Source organism: Chlamydotis macqueenii, chromosome Z, assembly GCF_036417535.1.
Source record: "Chlamydotis macqueenii isolate bChlMac1 chromosome Z, bChlMac1.mat, whole genome shotgun sequence".
Classification (NCBI taxonomy): Eukaryota; Metazoa; Chordata; class Aves; order Otidiformes; family Otididae; genus Chlamydotis; species Chlamydotis macqueenii.
Window position 1 is genome coordinate 59,677,645 of NC_141593.1, and position 18,022 is coordinate 59,695,666.

At 40.4% G+C, this 18,022-nt stretch overlaps 1 protein-coding gene across 1 annotated transcript; it reads left to right on the forward strand.

Annotated features, from left to right (window-relative positions):
- Positions 1 to 1,714: 1,714 nt before the first annotated feature.
- On the forward strand, positions 1,715 to 17,200 carry SLC25A46 (solute carrier family 25 member 46). Its single transcript, XM_086771212.1, has 8 exons — positions 1,715 to 2,038; positions 3,919 to 3,961; positions 6,426 to 6,483; positions 6,980 to 7,057; positions 7,746 to 7,846; positions 10,997 to 11,053; positions 11,535 to 11,592; positions 16,512 to 17,200. The coding sequence occupies exons 1-8, from the start codon at positions 1,786 to 1,788 to the stop codon at positions 17,088 to 17,090; spliced, it is 1,227 nt and encodes a 408-aa protein (XP_086627338.1). The 5' UTR covers positions 1,715 to 1,785; the 3' UTR covers positions 17,091 to 17,200.
- The last annotated feature ends 822 nt before the right edge of the window (positions 17,201 to 18,022 follow it).

Here is an 18,022-nt window from a genome sequence, read left to right on the forward strand (position 1 = left end):
AATTCTATGATTTACACAGCTTTACAGGGTACTAAAAGTGTGTAACAAACAAGAGTGCAGCTATGTTGTACCTTTATTTCTGTATGTAAGACATTTTCATTGTTCATGCTGTTACCTTCCTACTGCAAGCTGTGTTACCTATAATACACTACTCTGCTCTTTAATGGGCAGCATTTTCTCTCAAATCCATCATTTCTGTAAGATCCAGAGCCACCTCCGTCATGTGTAAGGCTACATGATCAGATCACACATATCCTTAAAGACATGCTTATTCCAATATATGCTGACCTGGTTCAGGTTGAACCTGCTTTAGAAACAAAAGTAACCTGGTTGGTTTTAACACGTACAATTATCTTTACCGGAAAAAAAAAAAAAAAAAGAGCTGCAGTGCTTTGACCTCTGCCTCTAGAGGCAGTGGTTTCTTCTGCCCATATTTTTGAGATTATGACATTAAAACACAACATTCCCAAAGGACTTTCAGTTAACAGGGAAAATGCCATGGTCCAATTAAAAATGGTAGTAGAGAAGCTCTGTGTGGATTTTACCTTACTGGACAAAAGTGCTCTTTGCTGTCTGAGGCTCTGCTCTTCCCACATCAAATATGGATGCCGGCTCTTTACCTGGTTACTGCAGAACACCTGAAGCTCTGCTGGTAAAATGACACTAGCAGTTGAGGGCAGAAGAAGAAACCATCCCCAAGCACAATGTATGGAGCCAGATGGGGCTGTAAGAGTGGGAAAGCACAAAGCAGTGGATAACTCCTGCCACCTGTGCTATATTTAGACTCGAATGGACTAATGCTAGCTTAACCTGGTCTGTGAAAAAAGGAAAAGCTCTGTGTCAGACCGAGACCTAGTTGTGGGACACCTTGAGGGGCTTCTCAGAGAGGGAGGAGCTGAGAGAGCACCAAGCCCACAGGGAAGGTGTTCAGCTGGTGTCAGACATGGATTGGCTCACGTCAAACACCTCTCTGGCTGGTGAAGGGGAAATACCTGCAGTCCCAGCCGCGTCGTGCCCACTTCTCCACAGGCAGGCAGCTGTGCAGCAAACAGCATTTTAGGAGGAAGGAGCTTAAAAGAGAGAAGGGGAAGCAGAGGGAACAGGAGCAGTGGGACCACGCCAGGCAGACATGGCACTCTGACCCATCCTGGCCTGTCTCCCCTGCGGGGTTTGCTCAGGCCCGTCAGCATTGTGAGCACCATTACCAGCCCCAGCTCCCAGTCCCACCACCCAGTTTGCAAGCAGGCAGCCGGGTGGGGTGGCCCCTGTGCTTGGGTGTCACCGATTTCAGCCGGGGTGAGAGTCGACCAGGGAAAAGGGCTGAGAGCTGTGCTGGCAGACACGTCCTCTGCAACCCAGGAGCGTACAACGCTCTCCGGAGCCGCACCCGCCCCGCAAAGGGCAAGCCCAGCCCCGGATCGAGCACAGCTCCTTTCCCCCTCCGCTCCCCGACTCCACCCGGCCCCCCTGGCCGGTGCCAGCCCGCCGGAGCGGCAGGGGGCGCCCTCCCCCGCCCTCTGCCGCCGGCCCGGGATCGCGTCCTTCCGCTCTGAGCCCACCGCCCACCTCCCTCCGCCCCGAGCCGGGCAGAAGGAGGAACGCTATTGGCCCAGCTGGCCGCCGGCCCCGCCTTCTTCCCTATCACGTGGCCTTGCCCTCGGCTTCAGCAGGGCGCGGCTCACCCGTTCCGCGACCGGAAGCGGGGATAGGGACGGTTGAGTGCGGGCTCCGTTGCCGTTGGTACCGGCCTGTGCGCGGCCCCCACTCGCCCTCTCGCCTGCCGCCATGCACCCGCGGCGCCCCGAGGGCTTCGACGGCCTGGGCTACCGGGGGGACGGCCGGGAGGAACCGGGCCCCGGCGCCAGGCCATTTGGCAGCGCCTCGGAGCTGGGCCACTGGGTGACCAGCCCGCCCGACATCCCCGGCAGCCGCAACCTGCACTGGGGGGAGAAGACGCCGCCATACGGGGCAGGGACCCCCCTGGGGGGCGCCGGCCTCAACGAGGAGCCCAACCTCGGGGCGGGCGGCCCCGGCGCCGGTAAGGGAGGGCCCGGCCCAGCCGGGCAGCCGGCTTCTCGCCGTTCCGCCTGTCCCTGGCTTGTCTCCGGCTCCGCCCGTTAGCGGGTGACCCGCTGAGGCGGGCAAGGGCGGGCAGGCGGTGGCCAAGGGGTGTGCCGCGGCCTGGGTTTGCTGGCGCTAACCGGGCCCGGGGACGAGTTGCAGCTATGGGCTGGCGGTTCTGAAGCACCAGCGGAAAAAAAAAAAAAAAAAAAAAAAGTCCTTTAGAAGAGAGAGAACTTGCTCCGCCGCCTGTTGCGCTCCAGCGCCCGTTCCGCTGTGTAGCACCACGTAGTTACACGCAAATACGGCTGAGAGTGCCAGAACGCACCCTGCGATTCTGGTTAAGCAGCCTGTGGTCAGCTCCCCATTGCCCACGTAAACGGTATCCCGCAGAAGTGCTCCGTCTCCTGTAAGGGCGGGAAGTACCTTTGGGTCTTACGATCTAATTTGTTATTTAGTTGGTGTTGATGTTTCACACTCTGTGTCTTCGCATTGCTTTATTGTTGTGTTGAAAAAGTAGGAGGGGTACAGCACTAGCTGCAGAAGTAAAACCTCCCTCCATGCGTGATAGTGAAGGAACAGTGGAACTGGTAGATTTGAGGAAGGAACTTTTCTAGTAATGTTGGGAAACTAAACAGAAACCCTCAGAAGTACCAAATCATTTTATATCTTTGGGAAATTGAGGTGAATTAGGAGAAACATGCTACATCTAGGCTACTAAACACTATCTCCTTTAATTAAAAGAATGTTCTGGAGCAGTTTGTGCACACTGGCCTATCAGAGTCTTATGAAAGACTAATTTGTTTCAAATTGAATTGAATTAATGGGTGAGTCTTCTTTTTTTTAACCTGTAGTGCAGCGTTTTTGTTCAGGTCTTATAATGAGTACAGCCCTTAGTTAGACTTTCATCCGTGCAAGTACTACTTAAATATTCATAGATGCTTGGACTCCATGGGGTGTTTTTGTCATCCTGTCTACTCATGGAGGGTATGTCTTTTCTGCATTTTGGAGAACTCATAAGGAGTTTCTGTATCACTGAGTCCAGCTTCTGCAAGTGGAGAAAGACTTATTCCTATCAGGAGGGCTGCCACATCTCTGTAGAGCTCCACTGAAGTTACTGGCATTGCCCGTGCTTACAGCCTGCTTGCACCCTTTAGATTGTAGGGCTGAGCATTAATTTTCAGTTGTCTTTAGAGTTCTGAGACTCTCCTTAAAATCTCTTCTGATAATTCCCAAGGTGTAGATGTCTGCCTGGTAGCAGACAATGGAGAATTGAACCCATTACTCTTGTTGCAGTTTTAACGTTTCTCAAGTAGATTCTTGCAAAGGAGTAGAGATAAACAATAGACTTGAAAATTCACATCATGTTGATGTTTGTTACATCATCAGTGATGTTTTGTGTTACTTTTCCCCCAATTTATCTCTTTTTACTGTTTTTAAAACTAATTTCACCTCAGATATCTAAATTATGTTTCAGAATTACTGTAAACTGTCATGCATACTAACTTTTTCAGTGGATGGTTTGAGTTAGAGTTTTTAAGTACTAAAATACTCTCTGGTTTACTGTTCACTTTGTCTCTTTTTTTTGTTTGTTTTTTCCCTATAGCTGTTGTAAGAGAAGAATAATTTTATTTATAAAAATATGTGCAAACTCAAATGCAGTCTGAAGTGCAAATATTTCTGGGGGAATAAGTTTTTATATCCTCTCTTGCTGAGTTGACACAAATATTGTGGTTAAATGCTTGTAATTTTCTGAAGCAAGTACAGTATAAAGCTAGTTTTGCAGATCATCTGCGTGGCATTTTCTCCCACTGTATGATTATCACTGCTATATAATCTGTTTTCATTTTTTTTCAGAGCAGTTGAATAGATTTGCAGGCTTTGGTATTGGCCTTGCAAGGTAAGAGTTATGTAATAATTTTCAGTGATAATGAGGTCATAAAGCCATAGTTGTCTTATGATCCCTATGTACACTTTTGTGTTGTATTCTTATGCTGGTAGACTTACACAGTTGAAATGCTTTTTGAAACCTACTGCCTGAAATCCATGTGGGTTTCCGTTCTCTTTAAACGAGATGTTTATCAAAATTACTTTATCAGCAGTGAATATAAGAACCAGTGTTTCATACGGTGTGCTCAGGATATGCATAACCTATCAGAGCAATCTGAAAATAACACTAGAAAGCTGTTTTCACATTTGCCACTTTTGTTAATATTTTTGGGTAATGCGAACGTTTCCTAAGAAGGTGGGAATGTCTTCAAGTATATTTCCAAAGTATCTTGGACTAGTAATGTTGCTCTAGACAAGTGGCCCAATATTGATAATATTTTTGAGAAAGTGATGGACTTTAACATGCTTAATAGCATTTTCAGAGCTTAAACTGTCAAGTGTAAGGATCATTATAAACTTGGCATTTTTTGTAGGATGCCTGCTCAGTCACACACCACTGGTTAGGTTTCTGTTGGTCAATGTACTGATGTAAATTATGAAAGAGTGGGAGGTGTTTTTTTTGTCTTGGAAAAGTTAGGAGTAAAACTTCTTTTACTCCTTGTTGACCTGAATGTGAGACTTCTCAGAGAAGAGTGCTTTTCTCTTTGCAACATGAGAGTACTTGTGTCACTTACCCAGTTAGACCAATGTGGGAAGATGTCAGTTGAGGTTCTTACAGTGTACTTCTACTTAGAGGAGGGCCTTTTGCTTGACCACCAGCCTGTCCTACTCCTTACCCTGTTGTTATCACCCTTAATGCTGACCCAACCCTCTTTTAACAGTTTGACTCACTAAAACAGAAGACAAAGTCAATGAAAGAGCTGAATTATTTTTTATTCTTTCAGTTAGGTTGATTTACCTAGGAGTTGACTAGCTTTGAAACCCAGGAGACAACAGCTAACTAGACCAGAGAGGGGAAAAATAAAAAGGATTAGTAATGAGCTAGTAAGCAAGTATTGAGTTGCTTAAGTTAGATCATCTCATCTCATGAAATTACCTGTCCTTCTTCTCCCACTGCTTCCATTGCAGTGGCTCAGGTTGCTCATTCAGACCCCTTGATGAGCCTGTTCAGTTTGTTACAATAGAGCTGATGGGGGGAGGGGAAAGAGCTGGCCCCCCCAGACATGTAAAGAATAATCTGATTTCTTTCCAACCTTATCAAGCTGAATGAGCTCAGGAGAGTACTAGCAAAGGAGTGGAGCCATATGGCAGGAACATGTTGATCTCTTTCAGGAACAGAGAGATGTTAGCTTGGCTCAGTTGCTCTTTGACTTATATGCTTTGATTTAATCAAGCATAACAGTTTTCCACATCCTGAGCACCATGGCCACTAGGACTAAAATGAGCATGTGGTTTTGGCAAAGAGTGATCAACACTTTATCATTGCTGAGGGCAATTCCTGGTTCTGCTTTTGCATTTGTACCAGGTCACTTGTCAGATACACATGGTTCAAGTCAGAAATCTTGTAGGAAATACCCAAAAGAAAAGGTTCGTTTTTGTGAAGTTAGTTGAGTTGACTACCAGGAGGACTTAATAGATAGCAACTGCAGTACGGGGAAAGTGTCACCTCTTTTGGTAGTAGCAAACTACTTATTAGCTTAATAGTTTTTGAACTGCAGGCTCAGTACTTTCCTGTGCCAGACAGTACTTGGTACTTATTTATCCAGAGTAAAATCCCCGTAAGAGACTTAACCCGAATGATCCTATAGGTTGGTGGTCAGAGCTGTTACTTGGGATGCTTAGATGAGGCCTGGAGGTTTTACTTTTCTAATCCATATCCCAGGTTTGAATCACATACAGGTAAGTACTGTGATCACTCAGGCACTTTGAGATAAAATGAAAAGCTTCTCTGCATGGCTGTTAGAACTGAGAGAACTCTCCTATGAAGGTTTTATTGAAATAACATTTCTTGGGGTGGAGGGAGAGTTAGTTTTGGGCCATTTTCTGATTAAAAAAAAATGTCAGCCATTAGTACCAATGCTCTGGCCCTGCTAAGGAGAGTCATGATTAATAGTGTGGTACATAGAATTAACATAAAACTGCAAACTAATCCTTCTGTAATTTTGTCTCTGGCCTGTTTTGTTCCCTAATATTTTGCAGAGGGAAAGTTTAAGACATTCTGTACACTGTTTTGCCTATAAAAATACGTATGTAGGGCTTATTTCTAGTGAATTTATGTGTGAGGTTTTTTCATACTTGTTCCTTTATAGTATTGGATGGCTATCAAGTAGCCATCCAAAATGCCTTGTTAATTCACTAGGTAAGATATAGTTTGTTCCAAATACTGATCTGATGTTGTTAGAAAAAAAATAACGAACCTTTTATAGTAAATTTACTGTGACTTCTCATGATTTAAATACACTTTTCTTTTAAAGCCTATTTACAGAAAATGTATTGGCACATCCTTGCATTGTTCTACGCCGTCAGTGTCAGGTATGTGTTTTATATTACTTCTTCCAGTCAGAGCTCCTGGTATTTCTGTGTTTTCATGCTCTGTAGGGTAAAGGAAGCTTTACGATTCTTAGGGAGACACTGCTACATTGACAAATTTTTATTTGTAGGATACGTATTTTCCATTCTGAAATTTAACTTATCTTTAATATTCTTACTCATTTTTGTTTGGGCAGTGGAAAGTGAATTATAGCAAGTGTTTTAGTCTGCAGAGCAACTTCCAGGTCCCCATTTACGAACAGGATGCTTTATTTCCAATATTTTCTGATTTATGTTTGCTTTAGTGCTTACATCTGCAGCATACAAATACTTAAGTTCTGCCTATTTCCATAAGTTTTAGTGAGAATTTATTCATATTTTTGTCACTTTAGCTGACCTTTACAAAGATAAAGTCCTTGGTTTGGAAGTGCTTTTTCCTTTAGAGTTTTAACTTCTGTGAGTGTGTTTATAAAACTGCCATTATTTGTATTTTTAACAGGTTAACTATCATGCTCGGAATTACCATCTCACTCCATTTACTATTGTCAACATTATGTACAGCATCAATAAGACACAGGTCAGTATTTGGTGTCAGACTGTATCTGAGCAGTGAAGGTTACTGTAGCACTTCTGTACATTGACATATTTAACTCCTTACCTAACTGGTGATTAAAAACATGGCCAGTGTAAGGGTCTGTTGTTTTTAGAGTTGCAGAAATGTTTCAAGAAGAATTGTAAGCGTTTTTTTTAAGTAGTGTAGTATTTAGTAAAGAGGATTTGCAAATGTTAGAAAACAAAAGGATTCTAAAAAATAATTAATCTTTATGTGGATAAGGAGATTATCCAGGTGGCTACTTCCAAAGATAGTATTGTGTGAATTTCCAGTCTGTCTGGGAATGGCAATCCTGCAACTCAGATCAGAAGACAGTAAAGAAAGACTTTCTGGATTTCTTGGAGATGTGCTTTAACATCTCAAGTTCATTTTGTCCACAGAAAATGATGTTGAATTTATAGTACAGAGTATTAACAGTGGGAAATACGCCTCCAAAATTTGTGACAACTATTTGAAATTATTGAAGAACAGAAGTTTCTTCAGAGCTGAAAAGTTAGTTGTCCCCTGAATTTAGTGATAGTGAAGTTTAATGGTAGAATTGTAGCTGGGTGCATTCCGAATTTGCTGAATTTTTATATAAATTAGTAAGATTAAAAGATTTCTGTGTTTTATGTTGCATGAATCAAAATATGTTGCATATTTCAAAACACAGGGTCCAAGAGCTCTCTGGAAAGGAATGGGCAGCACTTTCATTGTTCAGGGCATAACCCTGGGAACAGAAGGCATCATCAGTGAATTTACGCCTTTACCAAGGTATTATATGGGTTTTTTACTGCTTCTAGCAAATTGGTCATCAGTTGTTGTCTTATATTCAAAGTGTTAGAAATGTAAGGCTGAAAAAATTCACTTTATTAGAACAGTCAGACATTTAATAGGTGTTTTCAGCACAGTATGATTGTCTTGGCAAAGACAACCTTGTAATTAATAAATAGTGACAGACAGATGTCTCTTTGTATGTTTGGTATGTCTGCCTACTTGTCTGAGTATAGAAATAATGTAGCAAATTGGTCTTCTTATAGTTCTGCTGTAACAACAGAATTCATAAGTTTCATTTGTATTTTGGTTTGTATTGTGTGGTACTAGCAAATACTGTGTCTAAAGTAAAAAGTCCTGATTTCGTTAATCTAAATACAGAAAATTTACATGGCTGATGAGACAGCACTGACATCTTGCTGAACATTTTCGCTGTCTTTGGTAGGTGAGAGAACAGAATGGCCTGCATAAATAAATGAGAAGACATGGTAAATAAGAGTTGTATGTGGCTGTCAGTTTTGTCTTCTGTCTTCCTTTACCAACAACTATAGGTACATTGTTCAGTATTCTCATAATAAAGAGATTACAACTAAAAATAAGTGAGTTAATTTAAAGAGATATGCACCATTTTAGTTCACTGTGTCCGTTTTTGACTGCAGTAGTTTAGTAATAATTTTTTATTTTGATTTGTGACAGGCTACTTTTTGTGCTGAACTATAACTCTAGGATTATGGTATAATGTTGTGATGTCTTTCTGCTTTGAGATACAAGTCTGATAACTAATTTTTGTCTGAAGGGTTTTTATCAGTGTTTTGTTTGATAATGGTCTGGAGCTAACAGTAAGGGCTGACAACTGTAATATATATTGTCAGTTTTGTTACAGATATTTTAAGAGTAAGCAGGTTGTATAGAACAGTTTATTCTATAAAGTAATTATAACCTTTAGTGAATTGCAACGAGATTGTGGAATAATAAAAAGTTAGCAAAAGGTATTAACTGTTCCACGGCACACACTGAAGCCAGTAAAGTGATAAAGACCTGTCTTGGAAGACATGTTAAGGAGGCCGGCAAGGAGCTGGGTTTCAGGCTGGTTAAGTTTGAATGAACCAATAGGCTTGAGAACCATATTAGCTTTCAGAAGAAACAAGTGCCTGTTTTTAATGTGTGAACAGAATGTAGGCAGGCTGAATCAAACTACTGTTATTATGCATGCATACTAATAAAAGTAAGTCTTTGCAAGTTCTGGCATTTGTCAAAAGCATTAGCAAAAGCATTTCATACTTAAATTGTGTTGAGTGTGTATTTAAGCTTTTTGGTCAACTCTATCTCATATGTAACTGAAATTTCCGGGTACACTTTCCCCCAAGTGTGACTTGTTCTTGTTTTTAAATACTGCTGTAGGATATGCTTAAGTTTGTGAGATGTGATACAGAATTTATATGTTCATATTTCTGATTTCTGTCCAACGTGAGCAAGGATTTTCTTCTTGTGGGCTAGTTGTTCAGTAGTTTGAAAAGTGAGCTGGTGCTGCTGCTAAGAGAAGCAATCCTTTCCACTAGCACCTGCTCATTCCTTCCTCGGTGCTACCCCCATCCTTGTGCCAACGCAGTATGTGAACAGTCACAAAATGAACTGAATTGAGGAAGTGATCTGGCTAAAATGATGGTCTTGTACATGCACCACCCCATGCAGTTTTCTACTGGATGCTCTCCTTTCCTTTTTAGTGCCATCATGCATGTTTGGGCTGTCACAGGGAGGTGAAGGCTATTGCTTATAGCAGCAGTGCCAGCGAATCTGATTTAAAAGGTTGTTTAAATACATTGTGAAGCTCCAAAGGACACAAGGAAGTGAGATGTCCGTTCCAATTCTATATCACCATATCATAAAAGAATCATCCTGTTTTAGGAGAGGGGCCCAGAAATGGATGTTAACATTTTTGTGGCAAGTTGAATGTGGTTCCGTACCACGCTAACTCATTCCATAATTGTTCTTCCACTGCAACAGTAGTTACACATAGTGGATTGGCAGGTTAGGCTTCACACCTCAGTTTGGTTTCATTTTCCATATCTTTTAAGTATTATGGCTCAGTGGATGTGATCCAAGTGTGCAAAATACATAATGGTTAATGATCTTCCTTCCTCTTTAGTGACTGACTTATGTATTTAGAAAAGTGATGGCTACTAGTAACACACAATTCTTCAGAAATAGTGAAGAGTTTCCTTTCTTGGATTAGAGCTGTAGCTACAGGCAGTGGGTGAGTGTGATTCCCAGACAAGAGTTGAAGTTGAACACTTTATAGCTTATTATTAAAAATGCATAGTCTATTGTGTTCAACGTTTCAAACAGAAATACTTTTACCTGATAGCTGGAGTATGTACCAAATGTATGGTAAATACATTTGGTATTTGAATGTTATCTTGAGCTAAGTGGGATTACATTTCCTGACAAGTGGAGTGTAGTTAACACTTATTGTTCATATTTTGAAGTATGTAATTAGAAAATACTACTTTAAGGAGATTTTTTTAAAGTCACCTTTGAGTGAAACACATGGGTTTTCTTTTGTTTTACCAGGATATGCTAAAGACTGGTCATAAGCCAAAAGAAATGAGTTAAGTCTGTACAGAATTACTATGCAGCTGACCTAGTCTGACCTATTGTACTTGATTTGGTCTTGTCTAACTATGTCAGTGTGATTTAGGTTTTCAGTAAAGAAACAAAAATGGGATAAACGTAACCTGAAAGAACAGAAAAAGCGTAACTAAACAAAAACATAGTTTTAAAAGTATATTGATAAAGGAAAACTATGGAGATTTTAAAATAATACAATATTCCCTGAAAATAGATTTAAGAGTTAGTACATAAGGATGCAAAATAAATGCAAACCACTAAAGCCAGTAGCTGTGAGAGTGACAGGCACCTTAGTAATAATAGAAAGCTTTTTTGAGAGAATATCTAATAGGCCCAAATAAGTTCTAAAAGTTAGGCATGATTTATTAAATGTGTAGCTGATTTTCTTTCCATCGAGGGAAATCCTGCAATGTAAACTGATAATCAGACACCAATATGAAAATTGGATGTTGACACCCATGGAAGAAATGCTTGAGAATAACATGTTCTTATACATTTTAAGGTAAATACTTTTGTTTTTAGGGAGCTTTCACGTAAGTGGAATTTCAAGCAGATAGGTGGACACCTTCTACTCAAAGGGTAAGTATAGCATGTGTTATTACTTTGTGTCTTACTATCTAAACAGTAATAAAACTACTAAATGTACATTAGTTTAATCTGCAGCTATGGTTACTTGACAGGGTGCTAATAGTAATTTTCAAATTTTGCTTTTTTTTTTTTTTTAGACAATCTTAATTGCATATACAATCTTGACTATTTTATCATACTAGATCCCTTTGTCTCTATGGAACTTGACTAATTTAAAAGATTTTATTCTTTTTGTGATTAAATTATGGTATGTGATAGACCTGAATCAATCTAGTCACATGGAAATAGAATTTAACAGAACTTAAGACTGAAGTTCATCTAAACTTGTTGATGTGCATTTTAATAATTGAGTTACGGTTTGTTACTTTTCTTTCAGCTTGTCTTGGTATATAACTATCAACTTTGATGTGCATATTTGTCTAAGATTATAGTAGTATCATGATATTAATTCTTATCTTGTTAATTTCTACAGTTTAACACATGTGATAGCAATGCCTTTTTATTCTGCAAGCCTGATTGAAACTGTACAGGTAACTTATATATATTTACAACGTTTAAAAAGATATTGTTATTCTCTTTATAGATTAGATTATGTGGAGAAGTGAGTCTTTCGCTTTTGATTCAGGTTTGTGTTGCAGTATTTGCATTTGTTTTGTTTGAGGCTGTATGACTTATCAACAGAGATAAAAAGTATTTACTATGATGGGTATATCAGTTGTACTATCTTAAGTCTAGATCTAGGATTAGAAAAGACATCTAATATAGATAGTTGGAATATATTATCTATGAAATAAGGACGAGTTACAACTGTATGTTCTATTAGATAAACCATAAAGAAGTTTTTCCCACATAAAGGTTTTAAAAGGCTTGCTAAGCAAGTTGTTGCAGTCACCCCTTCCCCAATAACAACTATAAAGCTTTTTCAGTAATTCAACTTAGGAGGGGCTGGTGGAGAATGTGGGGCTGAAGGGCAGCCTTGGCCCCAGTGACCATGAAATGTTGGAGTTCGAGATCTTTAGGGCAGTGAGGAGGGCGCACAGCAAGCTTATGACTCTGGACTTCAGAAGAGTAGCTTTTGGCCTCTTCAGGGATCTGCTTGGTAGTGTACCATGGGATAAAGCCCTGAAGGGAAGAGGGGCCCAAGAAAACTTATTAGTGATCAAGGATCACCTTTTCCAAGCGCAGGAGTGATGCATCCCAATATAGAGGAAGTCAGGCAAAAACACCAGGATGCCTGCAGGGATGAACAAGGAGCTCCTGGACAAACTCAAAGACAAAAAAGAAGCCTACAGAGGGTGGAAGCAAGGACAGGTAGCCTGGGAGGAATACAAGGGAATTGTCTGAGCAGCTAGGGATCAGGGTAGGAAAGCTAAAGTCCTGATAGAATTAAATCTGGCCAAGGACATCAAAGACAACAAGGAAGCTTCTGTAGGTACCTTGGGGATAAAATGAATACCAGGGAGAATGCGGGCCTTCTCTGGAAGGAAACTGCACAGCTGGTTACCTGGGACATGGAGAAGGCTGAGGTACTCAAAAACTTTTTTGCCTCAGTCTTCACTGCAAGTGTTCTAGCCATGCCACCCAAGTCACAGAAGGCAAAGGCAGAGACTGGCAGAAAGGAAAACCACCCACTGTAGGAGAAGATCAGGTTCAAGACCATTTAAGGAACCTGAATGTGCACAGCTTCATGGGTCCTGAGGAAACTGGTAGATGAAGTTGCTAAGCCACTATCCATCACATTTGAGAAGTCATGGCAGTCCAATGAAGTTCCCAGTGACTGGAAATGGGGAACAGAACCCCCATTTTTGAAAAGGTGAAAGAAAGAAGAGCCAGGGGACTGCAGGCCTGTCATTCTCACCTCTGTACCTAGCAAGATCATGGAGCAGATCCTCTTGGAAGCTATAATAAGTCACATGGAAAATAAGGAGGTGATTGATGACAGCCAACATGGATTCATAAGAACAAATCATGCCTGACAAATTTGGTGGCTTTCTACAATGGGGTTACAGCATTGGTGGATAGAGGAAGAGCAACTGACATCATCTACTTGGACTTGTGCAAAGCATTTGACACTGTCCCACATGGCATCCTTGTCTCTAAACTGGAGAAACATGGACTTCATAGATGGACCACTTGGTGGATAAGGAATTGACTGGATAATGGCACTGAAAAAAGTAGTGGTCAACAGCTCAATGTCCAAGTGGAGGCTGGTGACAAGTGTGGTGTTCCTCAGGGATTGGTATTGGGACCAGCCCTGTTTCACGTCTTTGTTAGCAACACGGACAGTGGGATTGAGTGCACCCTCAGCAAGTTTGTCAATGACATCAAGCTGTGTGATGCAGTTGACATGCTGGAGGGATGGGATACCATCCAGGGTGACCTTGACAGGCTGGAGAGGTGGGCCTGTGCCAACCTCATGAAGTTCAATAAGGCCAAGTGCAAGGTCCTGCACATGGGCTGGGGTAGTCCCAAGCACAAATACAGGCTGGGTAGAGAATGTATTGAGAGCAGCCCTGAGGAGACAAACTAAGGGGTGTTGATTGGTGAGAATCTTAACATGAGCCGACAATGTATGCTTGCAGCCCAGAAGGCCAGCCATGTTCTGGGCTGCATCAGAAGAAGCATGACCAGCAGGTTGAGGGAGATGATTCTCTCTCTCTCCCTCTTTGAGCAACCTGGTCTAGTGGAAGGTGTCCCTGCCCAGAGCAGGGACGTTGGAACTAGGTGATCTTTAAGGTCCCTTCCGACCCGAACCATTCGGTGATTCTATGAACTTTTTGCTTTTAAATTTTAATCTAGTTCTTCTTTAGCCATGAAAATAAATATTTGGACCTGTCACTTAGGATATAGCTTAACTTGTTCTACAGCTGAACAGAGTAACTTATAGCACTGTATTGCAGATTTTCATTAGTTGTTGCATCTGTTTCTGGGGAAAGAGAAGTAGTTTAGCTAAGCAGAGGTAGTCCAGGGTAATTCTGCTAGCTCTCTCTAGATAATGAGTTGCTCTTAATTAACATGAAAGTATCTTTGTGCAGCTAATGGAACTCTTACGGTAAAGTGAGCTTTTGTGTGGAGGGTGGTGCATGATAGTCACTTTCATGTCATTCAGTCATAAAAATAATAATTTTCATTCATAACATAGACAACTTTTAAGTACTGTCAAGACTGATTTAGATCCAGCTGTTTAAATCCAGTTCAACTGCTGGTCTGTGTCTACAAAATGGTGCTTTTTCTGTGAAGAAGAGGGAAACAAGACTGACTTCTTAGTTTCAGCATGTACTTTAGAGGCAGGTACTCTCAAGGAACAGGATTCTGCTCTGTGCAGAGAATCCAGACTTAAAGAAATCAGAAGGTACTGGGAAGGCTGTTCTGTGTGAACTGGCCATATTGTGGACTAACAGGAGGTGAGATTAAACATCTATGCATGGGGGTACGTAGTTAAGACTCCCAGCAACAAACTCACATTCTTTAAAGTTGCTCTACTTAAGAAGCCCTCTTACTTTCTCCTGTTGAATTATTTTGAAAATAATGTTCCATAAATCCAGGCTGAGTGGATCTCTGAGTTTAACTGGAAGATTGGGAAGATTTAACTGGACACATACTGGGAAACTGACTTAGGAACCTCTTTTATGTCCTGGGGAACAGCTTTACCCTGAGCATGCCGTAATCCTAGAACTAGAAACAGTGGCAGAACACTGTTCATGTTTCTTGAGTTTATAGCAGGCCACAAAATGGAATGTTTTATTAAAGTATCTTACTGCTTGTATTTTTTGTCTGAAAGGATGTTATCTGTGTTGTTGGACATGGGAACATACATGATAGAACATGATATAGAGCCTGTCTTCTGTTTGCAAAATAAGTAATAAAATTTCTTTGCTAGAAAGCAACTTAGTAGGAAAACAAACAAAAAGCCAAAAGAGCATCTCCCCCAGCCTTTTAGACTGGTGATCATATCTATAAAGCGTTGCTTATGAAAATAATTCCACTGAGATCTGAGGAGTTTAGATTTGGTAGGTTCAGCTGTATGCAAGTATTTTACTGAATAGGTGTATACATGCTGTACGAAATGTATTCTCCAGTTCCCAGAAATATTGTCATGAGCTTTATCATTAGAAACACAACAGAGATAGTGGCAGCATTTGTGAAGATTTTATTTATGCTATATTAACTGATGCAGGGAGGTAACTTGGCTTACCAGGTTTACGTTACCTTCCAGTGCCGCAAGAGGACAATGACCAGTAACAAACTATAAAAGTTCAAGGTTGTGGGATTTGTTACTCACAGTTTTACATTAACTTTGGTTGTCTTAATTCTGATAAACCAGTATTAGTTTGACACACTTCTCCAAGTAAATATATGTAATCAAAATAACTGTAAATGGTACAAATTTGTAGCTGTCTCGTTACTGCTGTTGTCTTTAACTTTTCAAACCACACGGTGGCGTGTTTGACAAAAGCAAGCACATTTTTGAAGTGCAGTGGCTATAATAATGTGGGGGAGAAGGGGATTCAGTAGGGGTTATGATGCTTAACTTAAAGTCTGGAGTGTTATATTCTGAAGTATTTGAACTAGTTTCTCTTCTGTAAAGTTTCTCTTCTGATGATGAAGGCTTTGCAGGCTGTTAGGCTTTCCTCAGAGTACTGAGGAATGTTCTGGTGGTTTATCCTGGCATGAAGTCAGGACACAGCCAGCATGGACTCAGACTTGGGCATTGAGGAGAACTCCCAAATCCTGAATTTTGGATGTGACAGAGACTATAAAACACTGAGTTTAAATAAGCATTAGGAGGGGAAACAATGTCTTTAGCTTAATCCTGTAGTCACAGGTGGAGTACAGCAGAGGAAACAGTTACTGAGTGAATTCTTTATTTTCACTACATGAGCAAAGTAATTATTTCTTGTCAAAGAAGCAGCATGGGTAAAGAGTGCTACTTTAGATGCACGTAAGGGAATGGAAACATTCAGAGCTGAACCTATTAAATTAAAAGTTAAAATTGTCTTTCAACTCAACTTTAGTTATGGAAGTGTTTATTATGCACATTCAAGTTCAAAGACTATAGTTATAGTCCTTAAAGGAAAGGACTTCAAAATCAGATAAATAGTCCCTGGCATTTTGCTTTGGAATGAGGCGTTTTCAGTACATGACTGTTTTGCAGACTGATATTTTCAGCAGTAGACTGAAAGTTGAATTTCTTTGGTAGCAGCACAAATAACAGGAATGTACATTAAATAAAGACTCTTTAAGATGGGTTCATTTTTTAAAAGCAAGTTTACTTGAATGCTATCAAGAGTGTTAGAGCAAAAAATTTATATCAATATACCTGTATAGATATGACAGCCTGCAAATCTTTACCTCTCATAAAGTTCAGCAGTGATGAAGTGTCAAAGTGGATGTCAGCATGGTTGTAAAATGCACGGCACAAGATGTAACTATTCCTTTGTGATTGTAGAGTGAAATAATTCGAGATAATCCTGGCATCCTGGACTGCGTGAAAGAAGGAATCGGCAGAGTTGTGGGCATGGGAGTACCACATAGCAAGCGTCTCCTTCCTCTGATGGTCTTGACTTTTCCTACTGCTCTACATGGAGTTCTTCACTACATCATCAGTTCCATCATCCAGAAGCTTGTTTTGTTTGTTCTGAAAAGGGATAATTCCCACAATCTTCCAACTGAGAGCTCTACTTCTGTGCAGAGCATGCTGGATGCGTATTTTCCAGAACTTATTGCTAGCTTTGCTGCTAGCCTCTGTGCTGATGTCATGCTTTACCCACTGGAGACAGTTTTACACCGCCTTCATATTCAAGGGACACGCACAATAATTGACAATACAGACCTTGGCTATGAAGTGCTTCCGATCAATACTCAGTATGAGGGAATGAGAGACTGCATAAATACTATAAAACGGGAAGAAGGAATGCTGGGGTTTTATAAAGGATTTGGAGCTGTTGTAGTGCAATATACCTTGCATGTGGCAGTTTTACAGCTTACCAAAATTATTTACTCAACACTGCTTCAAAATGTTTCTTAATCTGTTCAGGTGTGGATTTATCACAGTGGACATAATTGATTTACTAACCTAGTTGTTTAAAATGGCTTAGAAAATAAAGTTTGAAGAATCTACTCTGTAGATTCTCCTTACACTGTGAAATAACTTGTTTTAAAAATGGGGATATAGCTTCCTAAGTGTAATTTAAAAAGTACTGTTGAAATTTAGAATTATAGACACAAGCTGAATATATAATGTGCAGTCATACAGAAGGGAATAGGATTTCAAATGTGTTTGGAGCGAGGATTTGCCTTTCCTCTTACCAGTTAACTGACTTAAGGAATGGATATGAATTCTTAATATCTGCTTTATAAACATCACATTTGATATTTAATTTGGACTGCTAGCCAGTTCAAAGGAATTTATTTTCATAACTTGTAAGAACTTGCAAGTGGGAAACTGATGGGTTTATTGGTCTTTTAAAAATGTTTTCAACTTCACTGCTAATGGAGCTCTGAGCAAAATAGAAACTGTAAGAGTAACTTGTAGACATAAATGTCATAATTTACAGGTACATAGAAGACTTCTTACTTTGCTGCAGTGTGGCAGATTATGACGAAGAGGAATCTTTTGCTTTGTACAAAATAACAAAAACTTGGATTTGGGCAAAGTTGCACAGAATGCAAATTTGGCTGTCTTACAGTTTGTTCCAAGGCTTACAGTAACTAATGTGTGTGAATAAAGCAAATTAGACACTGAAATGTGCATGTGTAAGTGCCATTTTTAGTAGACTTTCTACTCATAACTTCAGACTTTAGTTTTACTCTACCACTTCATAGAAGAGTAGAATAATCTTACCACTCCATGTAGTATCAGTGTTCAAAGTGTATAGAAAGCATAAAAAAATAAATGGATATTTCTAGAATTTCTCTTTTGCTAGATCAGTGTTATATACACAGTTATCTACTTACTAT

Excerpts from the sequence above, each read along its gene's own strand:
- SLC25A46 (XM_086771212.1), top strand. The coding sequence starts at position 1,786 with ATGCACCCGCGGCGCCCCGAGGGCTTCGACGGCCTGGGCTACCGGGGG. Across the intron at positions 7,058-7,745 it reads ACAGCATCAATAAGACACAG|GGTCCAAGAGCTCTCTGGAA; the intron begins GTCAGTATTTGG and ends TTCAAAACACAG. Across the intron at positions 7,847-10,996 it reads GAATTTACGCCTTTACCAAG|GGAGCTTTCACGTAAGTGGA; the intron begins GTATTATATGGG and ends TTTTGTTTTTAG.